The sequence below is a fragment of the Dromaius novaehollandiae genome, chromosome 34 (genome assembly GCF_036370855.1).
Source record: "Dromaius novaehollandiae isolate bDroNov1 chromosome 34, bDroNov1.hap1, whole genome shotgun sequence".
In the NCBI taxonomy this organism is placed as follows: Eukaryota; Metazoa; Chordata; class Aves; order Casuariiformes; family Dromaiidae; genus Dromaius; species Dromaius novaehollandiae.
In genome coordinates, this window is record NC_088133.1 from 1,035,247 (window position 1) to 1,049,352 (window position 14,106).

Sequence of the window (14,106 nt, forward strand, 5' to 3'; positions counted from 1 at the left end):
CAAGGTGGCCGAGGGGCATGGCCCCGTCACCCGGGGTGTCCCACGGGCTTGGTGGCACCACCGAAGGACCCTTGGGTGACTGAAGACATGGCTCTGGCACCCCAGGGTGGCTGAGGGACACGGGGGTGGCATCATCTGGGTGCTGAGGTGGCCGAGGGGCATGGCCCTGTCACCCGGGGTGTCCCACGGGCTTGGTGGCACCAGCAAAGGACCCTTGGGTGACTGAAGACATGGCTCTGGCACCCCAGGGTGGCTGAGGGACATGGGGGTGACATCACCTGGGTGCCCAAGGTGGCCGAGGGGCATGGCCCTGTCACCCGGGGTGTCCCACGGGCTTGGTGGCACCACCGAAGGACCCTTGGGTGACTGAAGACATGGCTCTGGCACCCCAGGGTGGCTGATGGGTGCTGGGGTGGCATCGCCTTGTCACCCAGGGGTGGCCGATGGGTGCTGGGTGGCATCGCCGAGGACCTGGGGTAGCTGATGGGTGCCGGGGGCGGGTAGCTGATGGGCATCGGGGGGGTATTAGTCTGGGGGGGGGGTGTTACCCCAGACTGGGGGTGTCTGCTGGGCACCGGGGGGGCACTACCCGGGGGGGTGTTACCCCAGACTGGGGGTGTCTGCTGGGCACGGGGGGGGGCATTACCCGGGGGGGGTGTTACCCCAGACCGGGGGTGTCCGCTGGGATTTGCCCCCCGCCCCAGGTGTTACCCCAGGCCCCGGGTACGCGACGGGCACCGAGGGGCAGCCCAGACCCCCCCGCGGGGGGGGGGGCAGCACCCCACGACTTGGGGTGCCGAGGGGCACGGGGAGACACCCCCCAGTCTCGCCCCCCCCATCCATCCATATTTGCCCAGTTTGGAGGTTTTTAATAGGAAAAATCCGGGGGGGGGGGGGCATCACCTTTCCCGAGCCCCCCGTTTCCTCCCAAAATGGGGGTCTCCCCTCCCCCCAGGGCCTCCCCCCACCCTCCCATAAGGGCAGCCCCCCCCACCCAGCACCCCCCATCATGGGGCCCCCCAGGACCCCCAAATTGGGCCCCCCCAGGCTCTAAGCAGGGGTCCCCGCCCCCAAGGCCCCCCAATGTGGGGGCCCCCCCAGCCCCCGAATAGGGGCCCCTCCGCCCCAGGACCCCCCCATTTTGGGGGCCACCCCCCAATATTGGGCCCCCCCCACCCAAGCACCCCAATCCGGGGGGGGGCCCACCCAAGGGCCTCCCCGGGAAGGGCGCCCCCAGCGGCCACCTCGGTAGCACTTTGCAAGGGGGGGGGCAGGGGATGGGGGAGGTTTGGGGGGGGCCCTGGGGGGGGTTCGGGGAGCGGGGGGGGGTCGGGGGGGGCAAATCTCCAATGTGAAGCATTTCCGCACGGAAGCAATAGTCAGGGCGCAGCTTGCACTGGGGGGGGTCCCCCCCCCCAAAAGGGGCTTCGGGGGGGCCCCCACTCTCGCTGCTGTAGTTTATCGCGGGGGGGGGGCGGGGGGGGCTGTTCTGGTGCCAAATTCTTCGTTTGTGTCTTTTTTAGCCAGGATCGGGCCGGGGGGGGGCGGGTTGGGGGAGGGGGGCACCCCTAAACCCCACCCCGCGGTGCGGCCCCTTTAAGAGCAGCGCTGGGGGGGGTGTGGGGGGGCGGCTCGGACGCCTGGGTCCCTTTTTTGGGGGGGGGAGGGGGGGGGTTCGGACCCGTTTGTGCAAGTGCCAAATTCACTAGAGCCACGGGCAGCTATCGGGGGGGGGGGGGGGGGGCAAGGGGGGGGTCCGGCCCCCCCGTTCCTGGCAGCTCCGAGACCCACATTTTTGGGGCGGGGGGGGGCAAATTGGGGGGTGGAGCAGGGTCGGGGGGGGAAGGGTCAGAACTGCCCCCCCCGAGGGGAGGGGGGGCACCAGCCCCCCCATTGAGCTGGTTTCGGGGCCCCCCCTAAGCAGGGTGTCTTTTGGGGGGGCAATTTTGGGGTGGGGGGGTGGGACCCCCCCGCGAGGGTCTCATTTGGGGGGGGTTTAGCCCCCCCCGGTCACTGTAACACTGTAAATAGGGGTTTGCTGGGGGGGCATCCGCCCCCCCCCGGGGTGGGTTTTGGGGGGCCCTGGACCCCCCCATGGGGCAGAGAGCGGGGGGGGGCGCCCCCATTGCCCCCCCCGGGGCGGGGGCCAGAAGGGTCCCGGACGCCTGGGCCCCTTTCCCAGGGCCGACGCGGCTCAGGCACCTCCTCCCCCCCCCCCGGCACGTCCCTCCCCCTCCCCTATTTATTTGCCCCCCCCACGCCGGGCCGGGGGGGAGGGGGGCGCCCCTGTCGGCTCTGTCGCGATATAAGGCTTGTGTGTGTGCTCGTCGCCGTGCGCGGTGCCGCGGCAGCCGCGGCCGCTCCTCCGTCCTCTGTCACGATAAACCCTTCGCTCCCGGGAGCCCCGGCCTCGGCGTCTCGTTCTTTTATGTCGCGATAGCCCCCCCCGCGGCTGCCGCCTCAGGGCAGCAAACCCTCTGCGCGCCGCCGCCTGTCGCGATACCCCCCCCACCGGAACCCCCCCCATGCAAATCGCACCTTTCTGTCGCGATAGCTGCCCCCCCATCGCGATATCACCCGGCGGGGGGGGGGGGGTCCCGGTTCTGCCCCGACCCCGGGGGCGTCAGACGGCGCCAGACGGGGCCGGGCCGGGCCGGGGCCGCCCTATAAAGGGGGTGTGGGGCCGCCCCCCCCCGCCCCCCCGGCACCCATGGGGGCCCCCCGCCCCTTCGACCGCTGGAGGGACTACCTGGGGCTGGCCCGCGTGGTGGCCCAGCTGGTGGCCCCGGGGACACCGGCCAGCCCCACGGCCAGCCCCACGGCCAGCCCCACGGCGGGCCCCACGGCGGGCCCCACGGCGCCGGCGGCGGTGCCACCGAGGGGGTCCGCAGGGCCAGGCGCGGTCCCCAAGATGCCACCAAGGATGCTCGATGCGCCATCGGCGATGCTGGCAGTCCCCGAGGTGCCACCGATGGTCCCCAAGATGCCACCAAGGATGCTCGATGTGCCATCGGCGATGCTGGCAGTCCCCGAGGTGCCACCGATGGTCCCCAAGATGCCACCAAGGATGCTCGATGCGCCATCGGCGATGCTGGCAGTCCCCGAGGTGCCACCGAGGATGCCTGACATGCCATCGGCGGTCCCCACGGTGCCACCGGCGGTCCTCAGGATGCCACCGGGGATGTCTGCAGAGCCATCGGCGATGCTGGCGGTCCCCAGGATGCCACTGAGGATGCTTGATGTGCCATCAGCGGTCCCCACAGGGCCATCAGCGGTCCCCACGGTGCCACCAAGGATGTCCACAGGGCCATCAGCGATGCTGGAGGTCCCCGAGATGCCACCAAGGATGCTTGATGTGCCATCGGCGGTCCCCATGGTGCCACCAGCGGTCTCCACAGGGCCACTGACGGCCCTCAAGATGCCACCAAGGATGTCTGCAGGGCCATCAGCGGTCCCCACAGGGCCATCAGCGGTCCCCACGGTGCCACCAAGGATGTCCGCAGGGCCACCAGCGATGCTGGCAGTCCCCAAGGTGCCACCAAGGATGTCCGCAGGGCCATCAACGGTCCTCAAGGTGCCACCAAGGATGTCCGCAGGGCCACCAGCGATGCTGGCAGTCCCCAAGATGCCACCAAGGATGTCCGCAGGGCCATCAACGGTCCTCAAGGTGCCACCAAGGATGTCCGCAGGGCCACCAGCGATGCCGGCGGTCCCCAAGGTGCCACCGAGGAGGCCTGACGTGCCATCGGCGGTCCCCGCGGCGGTGCCCGGGGCGTCCCCGCGGGAGGGGGGCGGGCGGCGCGGCGCCGGGGGCTGCAGCTTCTGCTGGCGCAACGGGGAGTCGCGGCGGGTGCGGGGCTCGCACGCGCTGCGGGGCCCCGACGGCGCGGTGGCCTGTCCCGTGCTGCGGCGCTACGTGTGTCCCCTGTGCGGGGCCACCGCCGCCGCCGCCCACACGCTGCGCCACTGTCCCCTCAACCCGGCCCCCCCGGCGCCCGCCCGCCGCGGCCGCCGCAACGCCGCCGGCCGCTGCCTGCCCCGCTGAGACGCGCCCCCCCCCCCAACCGCTCGCCATGGGTCACCGGCACCGCCGCGCCGTGGATGGGTCCATCCGTGGACCCATGGACCCAGGGATGGACCCACGGACCCATGGATGGGTCTATGGATGGACCCATGGACCCACAAGTGGACCCATGGACCCATGGATGGACCCACTGCACCGTGGATGGGTCTATGGATGGACCCATGGACCCACAAGTGGACCCATGGACCCATGGATGGACCTTCTGCACTGTGGATGGGCCTATGGATGGACCCATGGACCCATGGATGGACCTACGGACCCATGGATGGACCCGCCGTGCTGTGGATGGGTCTATGGATGGACCTGTGGACCCATGGATGGACCCATGGATGGACCCACCAAGCCATGGATGGGTCTATGGATGGACCCATGGACCCACAGATGGACCCATGGATGGACCCGCCAAGCCATGGATGGGTCTATGGATGGACCCATGGATGGACCCGCTGCACCGTGGATGGGCCTATGGATGGACCCATGGACCCACAGATGGAGCCATGGACCCATGGATGGACCCACTGCACCATGGATGGGTCTATGGATGGACCCGTGGACCCACAAGTGGACCCATGGACCCATGGATGGACCCACTGCGCCGTGGATGGACCCGCCGCGCCGTGGATGGGCCCACGGATGGAGCCATGGACCCATGGGGGGACCCACAGACCCATGGATGGACCCGCCAAGCCATGGATGGCCCCACGGATGGACCCACGGCCCCACGGATGGACCCACAGACCCACAGGTTGACCTAGAGACCCATGGATGGACCCGCCACGCCGTGCATGGGCCCACAGATGGACCCACAGACCCATGGGGGGACCCACTGAGCCATGGTTGGACCCGCTGTGCTGTGGATGGCCCCACAGACAGACCCATGGATGGACCCGCTGAGCCATGGATGGACCCACGGATGGACCCACGGACCTGTGAACAGGCCTACTGACCCATGGATGGACCCACAGACCCATGGATGGACCCACGGACCCATGAACAGACCCACTGACCCACAGACAGCCCCATGGACAGCCCCATGGACCCTTGGATGGACCCACTGAGCCATGGATGGACCCATGGATGGACCCACGGACCTGTGAACAGACCCACTGACCCATGGATGGACCCACTGAGCCATAGATGGACCCACAGACAGATCCATAGGCCCATGGATGGACCCACTGAGCCATAGATGGACCCACGGACAGATCCATGGGCCCACGGATGGACCCACTGAGCCGCAGACAGAGCCACAGACCCAAGGACAGGCCCATGGATGGGCCCGCAGACCCGTGAACAGACCCACTGAGCCACAGACGGACCCATGGACAGCCCCATGGACCCATGGACGGACCCACTGAGCCAGGGACGGACCTGTGGACCCACGGGTGGACCTGCTGACCCATGGGTGGACCCACTGAGCCACAGACAGAGCCACAGACCCATGGATGGACCCACTGAGCCATGGACAGAGCCACTGACCCATGGATGGACCCACTGAGCCACAGACAGACTCACTGACCTACGGATAGACCCACAGACAGACCCATGGACAGACCCACTGACCTACAGATGGACCCACGGATAGATCCAGGGATCCATGAACAGACTCACTGGCCCACAGACGGACCTGCTGACCCATGGATGGACCCACAGATGGACCCACGGACAGACCCACACAGATCCACTGACCCACAGACAGACCCACTGACCCATGGACAGACCCACGGACAGACCGACATGCTCCTGCGAGGAAGAGGACGATGGGGGGGGGCCATGGGGAGGTTTGAGCCCCATAGGGTTGGGGATTCACCTGCTCCCGTTTTGGGGAGGTATTTTGCTTTCTGGGGGGCCACTGCGTGTTTTTAGGGTGGTATTTTGAGTTGCAGGGGGGCTACTCTCCCCTCCCCCAGGCCCCGTTTTGGGGAGTCCTCTGCGTTTTCAGGAGGATTTCCCACCCCAGCCCTGTTCCGGGGAATATTTTGCTTTTCGGGGGGTGAGCCCCCCCCAGGCAGGGTTCTGGGGGGTATTCTGCATTTCAGGGGTATTTCGGCCCCCTTTTGGGGGCAGCTCGTGCAGGGGTGGGGGCACCCCTGGCTGCTGAGCCCTGCGGGGGGGCTGGGGAAGACTGGGGGAGGGGGTCAAGTCGGGGGGCTGGGGGGAGGGGTCCTGCCTCCCTTTTGGCCTGTCCTGGTTAATAAACCTATCTCGAGGTTCAGCCATGTCCTAGGTCTGTCCCCCCCCGCTCCAGGGGCCCCCTCGGTCCCTGCCCCCCCCCTCCGCTGACTGTGCCCCCCACCCCCATGAGGGCATGAATGGGCCTCGTGGTTATCAATGGGTGGGATGGGCTTCGTATTTATCAATGGGGCCGGGGCGGTGACTGTTTATGAAGGGCCGAGGGGCGGGGACTCGGCGTTATTAATGGAGAGGGGGCGGGGCCTCAGGTTTGTCAATGGGGAGGGGGCGGGGCCTGCGGTGTCACCGCGACGGGGGGCGGGTTCTTCCCGGCCCCGAGATCGAACCTGCGGCCCCGCGGCTCCTCCTGCAGCGCGCGCGGCGCCCACCCGGCGGCGCCATAGAGGCGCAAGACTCCTCTCCGCGCTCCCCCTCCCCCGCTGACAGCAGATGACTGACAGCAGCAGCAACCAATTGCCTCCGCGGAGGCGGCGGAGGGCGCGGCCTGGCAACCAATAACAGCTGGAAGCTGGTAGGCGGGGCGGGGGAGGCGGCCGTTAACGGACGCTGGGAAGGAGGCGGGGCTGGTGCGTCGCGGGTGACAGGCAGCGGCGGGAGCCAATGAGATGGCGGGGGCTGTCGGTGGCCGGCCAATGGGGGTGGAGGGGGGCCGCGGTAGGCGGGGCTGCAGCTGAGGCGGCTGAGGAGCGGGGCGGGCGGCGGTGAGTGACCGGCGCCGGGACCGGGATCGGGCCCCCCCCCGGCCGATCTGTCCCCACGGCCCGTTTCGGGGGTCTCCCCCCGCCGGTGACCCCTCCCCAAAGCCCTGGGCTCCCCCCAGGCCCCCCCAAAGCCCCCCCGAGTTTTGGGCTCCCCCCTTCCACCCCCCGAGGCCCCCCCAAGGCCTGGGCTCTCCCCAAAGCCCCCCCCAAAGCCCCCCCCAAGGCCTGGGCTACCTCCTGCCCCCCGCAAGCCCCCCCCCAAGGCCTGGGCTCTCCCCAAAGCCCCCCCCAAAGCCCCCCCCAAGGCCTGGGCTCTCCCCTGCCCCCCCAAGCCCTGGGCTCCCCCCTTCCTTCCCCCCAAAGCATCCCCAAACCCTGGGCTCCCCCCTCGACCCCCCCCAGAGCCCTGTGTTGCCCCCACCCTACTCAGACCGTCCCCCTACACACAGCCCCCCCCCAAGCCTCGTGTCCCCCCCCATATGCCCTCTGTACCCCCCCAACCCCCTCCCCTAAATGCTCTGGGACCTCTCTCGTTTGCCTCCGCTGTGCTCCAAGCTCCCCCCGCACCCTGCAGCGCCCAAAGCTCCCCAAATCCCCGTCTCCCTCCGCCAGGTCCTGGATCCCCCCCGCTCCGAAACGCCCCGGCCCCCCCCCCCCGCGACCCCCCAGCGCCATGGCCGCGCCGCAGTGCGTGCAGGCCGACTGCGCCTTCCGGGGCGGCGAGCACGCCGTGCGGCTGGCCGTGAGCGGCTCGGCGCTGGAGGTGGAGGTGGAGGACCGCCTCACCGGCGACCAGTGGAGAGGGCAGTTCGACGCCGCCTGTGAGTGCTGCCGGGGGGGATACGCGCCCCGATTTCCCTCCCGGGGGGGCGTTTCTGCCCCAAAAGTGGAGCGGGCTGCCGCGCCTCGAGCAAGGCTTCGCCCCGGTGACGGAGACCAGCGGCCGGTGCGGAGCCGGGTGAGCTCAGGGCCTGCCGCGACCGCGGGCGTTCGCTGCCTGAGGATTTTTCCCCTTTTTCCCCCAGTTATTGAGGATCTGACTCACAAAACGGGCAACTTCAAGCAGTTCGGGATATTTTGCAGCATGCTGGAGTCGGCGCTGACGCAGGTGAGGCCGGCGGAGCCTGCGGGGGAGCTGGGTGCCGGGGCCCTGCGGACAGGGGACGCGGAGCGGGGAGCAGCCCCTCGCCGTGGCGCCTGGGTGGGGGGTGCCGCGTGGGTGGGGGGCGCCGCCGAGTCCCCGCCTGCCCCCCCCCGCAGAGCAGCGAGGCCGTCAGCCTGGACCTGCTCACCTACGGCGACCTGGAGGCCCTGCGCAGCAGGAAGCTCGGGGGGGGCCCCCGGCCGCCCCCCCCTGCCACCGCCACCGCCTCGCCGCTCAGCTCCAAGCGCTACCTCATCCTCATCTACTCCGTGGAGTTCGACAGGTAGCGGCGGGGGGGCGCGGGGGCGGCAAACGAGCGGCCCCGGGCGCCTCCTCACCGCCGGTGGCCCCGCAGGATCCACTACCCGCTGCCGCTGCCCTACGCGGGCAGGCCCGACCCCGCGGCGCTGCGCCGGCTGATCCGCGAGCTCCGGGAGGAGCTGGCCCTGCTCCGGGCCCGGCCCGGCGAGGACTGCCGCGACGCCGAGATCCGCCGGCTGCGGGACGAGTGAGCGGGGCGCCGCGGCGAGGCGGGAGGGAGCCGGGACCTGCCGGCGCCAGGCTGGGACGCCTGGGCCCCTTTTCCAGCTCCCGCTGAGGAGGGAACCGGAAAACGCCCCAGATTTGCCCTGGCTTGCGGAGAAGCGCTCGAAACGGGGCAAAAGAGGGCTCAGGACTGCTGATTTGGCGTCGGCGGGAGCTCGGCTGCTTTCTCTGGGGGCAGAGACAAGTTTCCTGCTCCGCTTCCCTCCGGGATGTGGTGGAGTGGCTCCAGGGGTGGCTCCGGGTGGGAAAGGCCGCGCGGGAGCCTCACCGTCCCCGTCCCCGTCCCCGTCCCGGCAGGCTGCGGCGGGCGCTGGAGGAGAAGCGGGAGGCGGAGGCGGCGGCGCGGGGCCTGCGGCGGGAGGCGCAGCTGGCCGCCGAGGCCGGCGCCGCCGAGGAGACGCGGACGCTGCGGGCGGCCGTGCGGAGCCTCCGGGACGAGCTGCTGCGGGAGAGGAGCCGGCACCAGCGGGCAGCCAGCAAGCGCCTGCAGGAGAACCGGCAGCTGGCCGGCGAGGTGGGGCTGCCCCCCGCCCCCCCACCCCGCCGTGGGGCTCGGCCCCCCCCGCCCGCGGCGTTCGGCACCACGGCGGGTGTTTAACCACCCCCGAGAGCCGGCTCGGGGTGGGAGGTGCAGGGGGGGCTCTGCCGGCGGGTATTTAACCGCCCTGAGCCCCCGCTCGGGGTGGGAGGTGCAGGGGGGGCTCTGCCGGCGGGTATTTAACCGCCCTGAGCCCCCGCTCCGGGTGGGAGGTGCAGGGGGGGCTCTGCCGGCAGGTATTTAACTGCCCTGAGCCCCCGCTCCGGGTGGGAGGCGCGGGGGGGGCTCCGCCGGCTCCGGCGCGAGCAGGCAGCCCCGTCCGGAGCAGCTCCCTCCTCTCCCTCAGCTGGCGGAGGCGAAGGCCTCGGAGAGGACCCTGCGGCTCCGTCTCAAGAGCCTCACGGCTGAGCTGGCCCTGTACAAGAAGGGGTGAGTCGCCCCCCCGCCCCGGTTTCGGGGCCCCCCCGGCGAGCAGGGCAGGAGCCAGGAGACCTTTGGGGCGCGAAAACGGGTTTTGGGGCACAAATCCGCGGCCGAGGGCCCCCAGGCCACTGCCAGGAGACCCTTTGCCTCGGGGGGACGTCCCCGTCCCTTGGGGCGTCCCCTCACCGCCGCCTCCCCCCACCACAGGCGTTGGACACCCCCCGGCCCGGCCCCCCCCCGCGGCGCGGGGCCACGCTCCGGCTCCGGCTCCGGCTCCGTGGAGCGCTCCGCAGCCTGGCCGCCCCCTCGCCGCCGCTCCGCCTCCGGGGAGAGCCGCGCCGGCAGCCGGGGCCGCCCGCCGCCCCGGTCCCCGTCGCCCGCAGGTGAGGCCCCCCCCCCCGGGGCGCCCGAGGGCCCCCCCGGCGCGGCGCCCGGCCCCGACGCCCCCCCCTCCTCTCCGCCAGGCCCCCGGCCGCCGCGCTTCGACCCCACCGCCTTCGTGAGGGCCCGGGAGCGGAAGCAGAGGGAGGCCGAGCTGAAAAAGTGAGTCCCGGCGCTCGGGGGGCGGCTTTTTGCTCCCTAGAGACCCCCAAATCTTCCTTTCCGCCCCGAATCCGCCCCGATCCCCTCGCCCGGCGCTCTCCGACGTGGAGAAGCCTCCGGAGCGTCCCCGGGGGCCGGGCCTCCCCTCACCGCCGTCTCCCTCGGGCGCAGCCAGCGGCAGCCGCGGCGCGGGACCCGCGGCGTCAGCGACAGCCCCGGGAGGAGCCGCGGGCGCAGCTCGTCGGGTGAGTCGCCGTGGGGCCGGGGGCGAGCGTGGGGCACCCGTGGGGCTGACGGCGAGCGTGGGGCACCCGTGGGGCCGCCGCTCGGCCCCTGAGCGCCCGCCGCCTCCCTCCGCAGCGGGAAGCGCCCGGAGCCGGCGCTCGGCAGCGAGCTCGGGCAGCGAGGCGGACGACTGCTCGGAGCCCCTGGCGCCCAGGTGAGCGGCGGGGGGGGGGCCGGACGCCTGGGCCCCCTCCCGCGAGGCCTGAGCCGCGCTTCCCTCCCGCAGGGGCAGCAGGAGAGCGGCGCGCGGCCGGAAACCCTTGAGCTCCTCGTCCTGGAACGGCCCCAGCCCGGTGAGCGGCCGCCCGGTGCCGCGGCGGCGCCGGCCTTCCCTCCGCGGGCGCGGAGCCGGGGACGCCTGGGCCCCTTCTCCGCTGGGAGCCGGGCGCCCGCTCACCGCCCGCATCTCCCCCCAGGCCCCCCGCGCGCCCACCGGACGCAGGAAGCAGGCGGCCAGCACGCCCCGGCGCGCCGGGAAAGGTGAGCCCCCCCCCGTTCCCCCCCCCCACGGCCGCATTTCGGCCCCGCTGCTGCCGCCGCGGGGGGGGGGGGCGCTTGGCCGAGCCGCTGCCCCCGCCGCCCGCAGAGAACCTGCGCGAGGAGCCGGCGGGCGACCTGGCGGAGATCGACGCCCGGCTGCGGGCGCTGCAGGAGTACATGAGCAGCCTGGACACCCGCACGTAGCCCCCCCGCGGCCCCCCCCCCCCCCCCCGGCGGGGAGGGGGGGGGTCCAGGCCCCCGGAGACGCGGCGCCGGGAAAAGGGGGGTGACGGAGCTGCTGCCCTCCCGGGTGGCCCCACTGGGGTGGCAAGGGACGCCATGGTGTGCGACCCCCCCCCCATGTAAATAAACCTTTGGTGTGGCCCCCCCGCGGTGCTGTGCTTGGTGTCACCACGGGTCGCCATGTCCCCCCCCCCCCCGGGGCTGGGGGCTGCTGCTGGGGACAGGGGACGTGGCTGGAGGAAGAGCACGGGGGTGGCACCGGGCTGGGGGACGCGCGACCCATCTGGGGGGGGTGGCACAGAGCGTGGCCAGGGCTTGGGGACACAGCTGGGGACATTGCCAAGGCCAGGACACGTGGGGGGGGTGACAGAGGGGACATAGCCAGGGCCTGGGGACAGGGCTGGGGACATGGGGACCACGACATGCCACCGTCATATCTCACAGCATCCCCTGAGCCACCAGGGAGCTCAAGGACCGCCACAACGTACCCCGGGGGGCCCCGGGACCCCTCCCCAGCCCCCTGTCACCCATCTGTGTCCCCCCCCGTCCCCCGGTCCCATTCCCCGGCCTCCCCCCGCGCCCCAGCAGGAGTCGGAGCCATGTCCCCCCCCCGGTGCCGCCGCGGGCGCCCCCCCCGCGGGGCTTTATTTGCCACCACGGTTAAACGAAGCCCTCGAGCGGGGCGAAAACAACAGCAACAAGCGAGGTGGGGGGTGGGGAACAGGCACCGCAGCCACGGGCCAGTGACGGTGACACCGCGGCTACACCAGCAGCAAGTCACCACGTACGTCAGGCAGGACACAGCCGGTGACGACGTCGGCTGCGGCACAGCGGCTGTTGTGGGCCAGGTGGTTGCGCGGCAGCACCACGGCTACACCGGCAGCAAGTCACCACGTACGTCAGGCAGGGGGACACAGCCGGTGACGACGTCAGCCGCGGCACGGTGTAGCTACACTGGGGGCAGGTCACCATGTACGTCAGGCAGGAGGCCGCAGCCGGTGACGACGTCAGCCGCGGCACGGTGTAGCTACACTGGGGGCAGGTCTCCGCGGATGTCGGGCAGGAGGCCGCAGCCGGTGACGACATCAGCCACGGCACAGTGTAGCTACACCAGGGGCAGGTCACCATGTATGTCAGGCAGGAGGACACAGCCGGTGATGACGTCAGCCACAGCACGGTGTAGCTACACTGGAGGCAGGTCTCTGCGGATGTCAGGCAGGAGGCCGCAGCCGGTGACGACGTCAGGTGCGGCACGGTGTAGCTACACCGGCAGCAAGTCACCGTGTACATCAGGCAGGGGAACACAGCCGGTGACGACGTCAGCCGCGGCACGGTGTAGCTACACCGGGGGCAGGTCTCCGCGGATGTCGGGCAGGAGGCCGCAGCCCGCCACGATGTCGACGGCGGCGGCCACGGCGCGCAGGTCGCGGCGGGCCAGGCGGAGGCTGTGCGAGGCGCCGGTGGCGGCGGCCTGGGCCCGGCGCAGGGGGGCCGCCAGGGCGCCCAGGTGACGGGCGGCGGCGGCGTAGCCCTGCCCCACGGCTCCCCCCACGGCGCCCCGCAGCCGCGCGTTGCCCTCCAGCAGCCGCTGCTGCAGCAGCGAGCCGCCCCACGGCACCGGCACCGCCGCCGGCACCGGCACCGGCACCGCCGCGGGGCTCCGCTCCACCCGCAGCGGCGGCAGGGCGGGGGCGGGCAGGGCGCCCTTCGGCCTCGCCCCCCCCTCCTCCTCCTCCTCCTCCTCGGAGTCGGTCTCGGAGGCCTCCCCCGGCACCTTGATCCCCGCCGGGGCGGTGCTGGCGGGCGCCGGGCCCAGCTCCGAGTCCGAGTCGCTCTCCGAGGCCTCGCCCGGCACCACCGCCCGGGCGCGGGGGGCCGCCATGGCCCCCGCCCCGCCTGCGGGGGGGTGTCGTTAGGGGCAGGGGGGTGGCACGGCCCCTCCCCGAGCCCCCCAAATGCCTCCCACACCCCCAAGTGTCCCCACTATCCACCCCCCCTGCTCAGGACCCACCCCAGCCCCATGGAGACCCCCAGACCCCACACCCAGGGCCCCCCAGACCCACTCAGCCTCCCCCCCCGTGCCCTCTGGGCCCCCCTGCAGCCCCATAGCAACCCCCAGACCACCCACCAAGCCCCCCCCCATTTCCAGGGCCCCCCAGCAATCCCCAGACCCCCAAGCCCAGTCCCCCCCCACTCTCCCAGTCCCCCCACCATGCCCTCTGCTCCCTCCCCAGCCCCATGGCGACCCCCCCGACCAGGGCCCCCCAGGGGTCCCTTCCCCACGCCCGGAGCCCCCAGCCCCACGGAAACCCCCAGACCCTCTAGGCCCCCCCCAGGCCCCCTTAGTCCCCCAAGGGCCCCTCAAGTGCTCCCAGCCCCCCTCCCCCGACACCAGGCCCCTCCAGCCCCACGGCGACCCCCAGACCCCCCCACCCAGGGGGTTCCAGACCCTCTCCGGCCCCGGTCCCCCCCCCCGCCCCACGGCGACCCCCCAGTCCCCACACCCAGGGACCCTCCCGGCCCCCCCCAGCCCCATGGCGACCCCCCAAAGCCCCCCCCGTGCCCAGAAAGCCCCCCCCCACCTGGCGCCCGGCGCCTCCGCAGGTCACATGACAGGCGGCGCGCGCAGCGCCCCCGTCACGTGCCGCCGCCTCCCGGAAGCGCCCTCACTCGCCATGGCGGGGCGGGGCGGTGCCAGGAGCGCGCAGGGCGCATGCGCAGGACCGGGAGAGGGGGGGGGGCCTCGAGCGGCCGGGCGCGCTCTGGCCCCTGGCGGCCGGCGGTGGGAGCGCTTCGCCCTGCGGGCGGGGGGTCTGGGGGGCACTGGGGGGACTGGGGGGAGCTGGGGGCATTTGGGGGGACACTGGGGGGACTGGGGGGGGAGCTGGGAGCACTGGAGGGGACTGGGAACATTGGGGACACTGGG

At 72.3% G+C, this 14,106-nt stretch overlaps 2 protein-coding genes across 4 annotated transcripts; one reads left to right on the forward strand and one right to left on the reverse strand.

Moving 5' to 3' along the window:
• Window positions 1–6,900: 6,900 nt before the first annotated feature.
• On the forward strand, window positions 6,901–11,326 carry CCDC61 (coiled-coil domain containing 61). Of its 3 annotated transcripts, none has more exons than XM_064502983.1 (14): window positions 6,901–6,978; window positions 7,591–7,799; window positions 8,004–8,086; window positions 8,239–8,405; window positions 8,478–8,630; window positions 8,966–9,182; window positions 9,553–9,635; window positions 9,837–10,012; window positions 10,094–10,172; window positions 10,344–10,417; window positions 10,533–10,611; window positions 10,684–10,750; window positions 10,874–10,937; window positions 11,044–11,326. In XM_064502983.1, the coding sequence occupies exons 2-14, from the start codon at window positions 7,652–7,654 to the stop codon at window positions 11,139–11,141; spliced, it is 1,488 nt and encodes a 495-aa protein (XP_064359053.1). In that variant the 5' UTR covers window positions 6,901–6,978; window positions 7,591–7,651; the 3' UTR covers window positions 11,142–11,326. The 3 variants fall into 3 exon arrangements, with proteins under 3 accessions (XP_064359053.1, XP_064359054.1, XP_064359055.1); XM_064502984.1 differs by having other exon boundaries at window positions 10,693–10,750; XM_064502985.1 differs by lacking the exon at window positions 6,901–6,978 and having other exon boundaries at window positions 7,040–7,799.
• A 458-nt stretch (window positions 11,327–11,784) lies between these two features.
• Window positions 11,785–13,881, reverse strand: BLOC1S3 (biogenesis of lysosomal organelles complex 1 subunit 3). Its single transcript, XM_064502995.1, has 2 exons — window positions 13,763–13,881; window positions 11,785–13,076 (listed from the first exon to the last, which is right to left on the reverse strand). Exon 2 carries the CDS (start codon window positions 13,060–13,062, stop codon window positions 12,520–12,522), a length of 543 nt encoding a protein of 180 aa, XP_064359065.1. The 5' UTR covers window positions 13,063–13,076; window positions 13,763–13,881; the 3' UTR covers window positions 11,785–12,519.
• Between the last annotated feature and the right edge of the window lie 225 nt (window positions 13,882–14,106).

Coding starts and splice junctions, on each gene's coding strand:
- CCDC61 (XM_064502983.1), top strand. CDS start 7,652: ATGGCCGCGCCGCAGTGCGTGCAGGCCGACTGCGCCTTCCGGGGCGGC. Junction 9,183..9,552: donor ACCGGCAGCTGGCCGGCGAG/GTGGGGCTGCCC, acceptor CCTCTCCCTCAG/CTGGCGGAGGCGAAGGCCTC. Junction 10,751..10,873: donor CCTGGAACGGCCCCAGCCCG/GTGAGCGGCCGC, acceptor ATCTCCCCCCAG/GCCCCCCGCGCGCCCACCGG.
- BLOC1S3 (XM_064502995.1), bottom strand. CDS start 13,062: ATGGCGGCCCCCCGCGCCCGGGCGGTGGTGCCGGGCGAGGCCTCGGAG.